Here is a 5,013-nt window from a genome sequence, read left to right on the forward strand (position 1 = left end):
TTTAGTTTGAATGGTGACAAAAAGAAACCACGTATTTTAGTCGAAATGTTGTGTGCACTTGGAAAAGGATACCGGCAAATAGATATATCGACAGATACTACAAAGAAATTGTAAGAATTTTGTTTTTGTTTCATATTTGTTATTTTTTCTCTTTATTGTAGATTATGTGATTTCTTTTTATTTTGAATAATATTGAAGAACAAACAGAAAATTACAAACCTTTCGGAAGATAAAAAAGGTCCAACAGATACTTCTCTAGCTATGATTAGAAAAGGATGACTTATAATTACTAAAGGCTGATAGAGAAGACGAACACCAATCCAGAAGTTGCTAAAAAAACCTGTTCATATGTAAAGGAGTTTGAAGAGAAACATACAAGAAAAAAGTACGAATTAGAAGTTATGCCCAATGATATTGACAAATTAGTCGAAGATGTGGTGTAGAAGCTTATTTAAAAAACTACATCTTGGAGTTGATCGAGTGTTGTTAACCTGAATTATGTTATAGAAATTATCTTTCTTGATTTGAAATATCGAGTGTACATGAATTAATATTCAATAATTACAAAGCCACGGGCCTTTTACGATAAGGTTGGGCTATACAAGCCTATACACAAACTAATAATACATAAATATGGGTAAATATTTAACATCCACCCCCCTCCCCCAAGTCCCCAACAATATCATTGTGATTTTGTCCAATGTTCAAATTGTCTACAAAAGTTAAGGACCAAATCTATCTAAAATTTTATAGTCATATAAATTTATAAAATATAGCGATCAAACCTGTAAATATAGAAAAATATTATGACCCAACACAAAAAAGGACCAAATATGTGAATGTTGTTAACTCATGTGGTACAAATGAAAAAGGTCTAAACTCATGCGGCGAAATCAAAAAGAAAGAAAATATATTGTTCATCTTGCAAGTCTAATTAGATATGTATCATAACTTAATGGTATTTATGGTGTCATTTTATTTGAGTCCTTTGATGGATATTTTTTTTACCTTTATGTAATTCTTTTTGTTGATTTATCTAAAGATTAAATAGAAAGGCCACACCAACACCACCCACCTTAACACAATTCTTGTTATTATCTTATTTCATTATGTTTCCCTCCTAGGTCTCGAACTAGGTTTGGGTTTCTGTTATTATATCGAATTGTCATCGGAATAATAAGTTGGTGACGAGTGTAAGATACATTGATACAATATGGATCTTGCTCATTGGATTTCCGACCACTATTGGATTTTGAACATTTTGATGCTACTTGGGTCTTTATCACCTCATGTAGTTGATAGCCCTTTCCTGTTAGCATAGTAGCCTTGTATTTTCTCAAAAGCTTTGTCTCTTCTTTAGATTCCACTTGTAATATGGAAAAGAAAAACGAAACTCAAATTGTTCCAAATTTTTAATCATCTCCATTATCTTTCAATAATTTTATGAGAACATATGTAGCTTACTAATAACTGTAAACTTTGAAAATGAACTTGAAAAATTAGCGACTTCTCAATCAATTCCTCAATTGATTTGTTTGCACCGTTAACGGAATCCCGATTGTAACGAGTGATTTCAATTTTCTTTTCTAGGTTTATATAATGGTGGGTTTTCGATGATAGTTTTGCTTTATGGTTTTATTCAATTTGATTTATCTGTTAATGGAATCTTCTATTGATTTGATTTCTCTGCTTATGCGGTTGTAAATTTTAGTTATAAGACTAGACGGAGTGGTGATATGTGCCTTAGCATGCAACATTTTTTTTTGAATGTCACCTAGCATAGCGTTATGCTAAGGAGTGATGGTGTGCGCGGCTATCATTTTTTTTAAATCATTTAGTAATTTTTGTGCTTATCTTTTAAAAGAGTAAATTACAAAAATAATCTATGTGTTTTGATTAGATTCACAATTTTGGTCCTTAAGTTTAAAAATTGATAGAATGTATCTTATGGTTTATGAATATTGCAGTTTAGATCACTTTTTCATATAAAAAAACTAAATTATAATTTCTTTTTCTTTTTTCATTTTCTTTAAGCAATTTATTATTATTATTATTATTATTATTATTATTATTATTTATTTGTTTTTTATTTTAATCTCATTTGTATATATTTCTTATAAAATTATTCTTACTTTTTAAATTAATTATCTAAATAATATATATATATATATATATATATATATATATATATATATATATATATATCATATTATTATTCATTGTTAGCTTTATTTATTTATCTTTGTTTTTGTGGTTTAAAATCAATTAATATTTTTGACATCTTATTCGAATATACGATTTAATATTATTTTTTCCCGTTTTACTGTATCGTTTCCTCTTTATCGTTCCTAAAGGGATAGTCAGAAGAGAATATTGGTTCTTTTATGTATTAGAAACCTCGCTGCCCTTCGAGTTAAACATGTCACATCCAAGGTATTATGTCTCGTATGATTCTATTGCTTGGAATGACGAGAATTAAAGAGGTGCTACATATGAAACATTTGGCTTGAGGGTATGTGTAAAGTTGTGAGTTTAGATTTATACATTAATTCATTTCTTTCTTAATAAAGAAAAGTCACATCATTTATAGGCCCCCGGTATTATAAATCGCATGTCCCTTTTTAATCGGTAAATATAAAGTTTTTACTTTTAGAAAGCCAAAAAATTACATGAAGGAACTTTTAAACCAAAAATGAAAAGCTTGTTAGGGTTATCCAATTTGCATCAACCTAATGCCACGAGATAAATGCTACCATCTCATCAATACCAAATTCAATTTGCATCAACCTATCAACCTAATGCCTACGAGATAACGGCCGAACATCTCATCAATACCAAATTCATTTACGTTTCTAGAAAAACCCCAACATCCGCCATTGAATCATACACCACCATCTTCAACAATGGAAGTACCTTATCTATGTGTCTCCTTTCTACTGCTTCTAGCTTCCTACCTCTTCACATCCCTCTTCCGTCGCAAAATCTCCAACTTCCCGCCAACTGTCTTCCCGTCCCTCCCCGTAATCGGCCACCTCTACCTTCTGAAACCACCACTGTACAGAACCTTGGCAAAAATCTCCGACAAATATGGCCCCATTGTCCGCCTCCGATTGGGCTTCCGCCCTGTCGTAGTCATCTCCTCCCCTTCCCTCGTCGAAGAATGCTTCACCAAGAATGACGTCATCCTCGCCAACCGCCCTCGGATGCTATTCGGGAAGATCATCGGTGTCAACTACACTAGTTTAGCCTGGGCGCCCTACGGCGACAACTGGCGCAACCTCCGCCGCATAGCATCCATCGAGATCCTATCAATCCATCGTCTGAACGAATTCCACGACATAAGAGCCGAGGAAGCAAGGTCGCTGATCTGTAAGCTAGCGTCCGGTTCTTCTCCGGTGACAATGAAGAATTTTTTCTATGAGCTGACTTTGAATGTGATGATGAGGATGATCGCCGGGAAGAGATACTTCGGTGGCGATAATCCGGTGTTGGAGCAAGAAGGAATACGATTCAGGGAAATGCTACATGAAACCTTTATACTCGCCGGAGCTTCACACATCGGAGATTACTTGCCAATTTTAAGTTGGTTGGGAGTGAAGGGACTAGAGAAGAGGTTGATCGCGTTGCAGGAGAAAAGGGATGTTTTCTTTCAAGGAATTATCGATGAGCTTCGCAAATCAAAAGGGAGTGATCAAGCCGGAAACAAAAGGAAGACAATGATCGAAGTTTTGTTATCACTACAAGAATCCGATCCCGAATACTACACTGACGCATTGATCCGAAGCTTTGTGCTAGTAAGATCGACATAATCAGATGATAACAATTTTTTTCATGTCAATTTCTTATCTGATTATTATACTTTCTGTGATCAGGTTTTATTAGCAGCTGGGAGTGATAGTTCAGCAGGAACCATGGAATGGACAATGTCGCTTCTACTAAACCACCCAGAAGTTCTAAAAAAGGCACAAAACGAGATCGATCAAGTGGTCGGAAAAGATCGTCTTGTTGATGAATCAGACATATCAAATCTACCTTACCTTCGTTGTATCATAAACGAGACCCTTCGACTGAAACCTCCAGGCCCAATACTTCCGCACGAGGCATCAGAAGATTGTGTGATCGGAGGGTATAACATCCCCGGAGGGACGATGGTGCTGGTGAATCAATGGGCGATACATCACGACCCGAAAGTGTGGGCCGACCCTGAAACTTACAACCCGGAAAGGTTTGAAGGTGTGGAAGGGACAAGAGATGGGTTTAAGCTGCTGCCGTTTGGGTCTGGAAGGCGGAGTTGTCCGGGGGAAGGGTTGGCTGTTCGTGTTGTTGGGATGACTTTGGGGTCGATGATTCAGTGTTTTGATTGGGAAAGGATTAGTGAAGAAATGGTGGATATGAGTGAAGCTCCTGGGCTTACGATGCCTAAAGCTGTTCCATTGGTCGCCAAGTGTAAACCACGTCTACATATGGAGAATCTGTTGTCGGAGCTGTAATTAAAGTGGATTGTTTATTCGGAAGAAGTTGGTGATGATGCGTCGGTTAGCTCCAGTTTCTAACCAGCGGGATTACGAATATACTTATGATTCCTTTAGTTGCCTTCATGTTGCATAATGTTGATAGGAAAATCTGAAATGAGTTAAAATAAGCGGATTATGGGTATATTTGGAGACGATTTTTTAAAAGCTTTTAAACCAAAAAAAAAAACATGGTTTGATTTTAATCAAATCCAAAAGTTTTTTTTATATCAATCACATTCCAATATTTAATAAAAAATGTTATCATAGATTTTATAAATAAATTACTTAAATTATAATTGAGTTTATTTGAATTGTCAGCAAACCTAATTATTGTATAAAAATATAATAAATTGATGTTTTATATGTTTTGACATGTTACAAAATTGTTAAATTATTTATAAATTTATAATTTTAGACATGTTAAACCCTTTGTTATAATTTGGCCTTGGCTTATCTTTTTGAGTAAATTACACGAATGATCCTTATGGTTTTGGATAAT

The 5,013-nt window shown here is 34.5% G+C and overlaps 1 protein-coding gene across 1 annotated transcript; it reads left to right on the top strand.

The window, feature by feature from the left end:
- The first annotated feature begins 2,821 nt into the window (after window positions 1-2,821).
- LOC145026295 (cytochrome P450 81Q32-like) lies at window positions 2,822-4,656 on the top strand. The gene is made up of 2 exons (XM_078976830.1): window positions 2,822-3,794; window positions 3,873-4,656. Exons 1-2 carry the CDS (start codon window positions 2,904-2,906, stop codon window positions 4,488-4,490), a joined length of 1,509 nt encoding a protein of 502 aa, XP_078832956.1. The 5' UTR covers window positions 2,822-2,903; the 3' UTR covers window positions 4,491-4,656.
- The last annotated feature ends 357 nt before the right edge of the window (window positions 4,657-5,013 follow it).

Source organism: Lactuca saligna, chromosome 1 (genome assembly GCF_052625555.1).
Source record: "Lactuca saligna cultivar CGN05327 chromosome 1, ASM5262555v1, whole genome shotgun sequence".
Classification (NCBI taxonomy): Eukaryota; Viridiplantae; Streptophyta; class Magnoliopsida; order Asterales; family Asteraceae; genus Lactuca; species Lactuca saligna.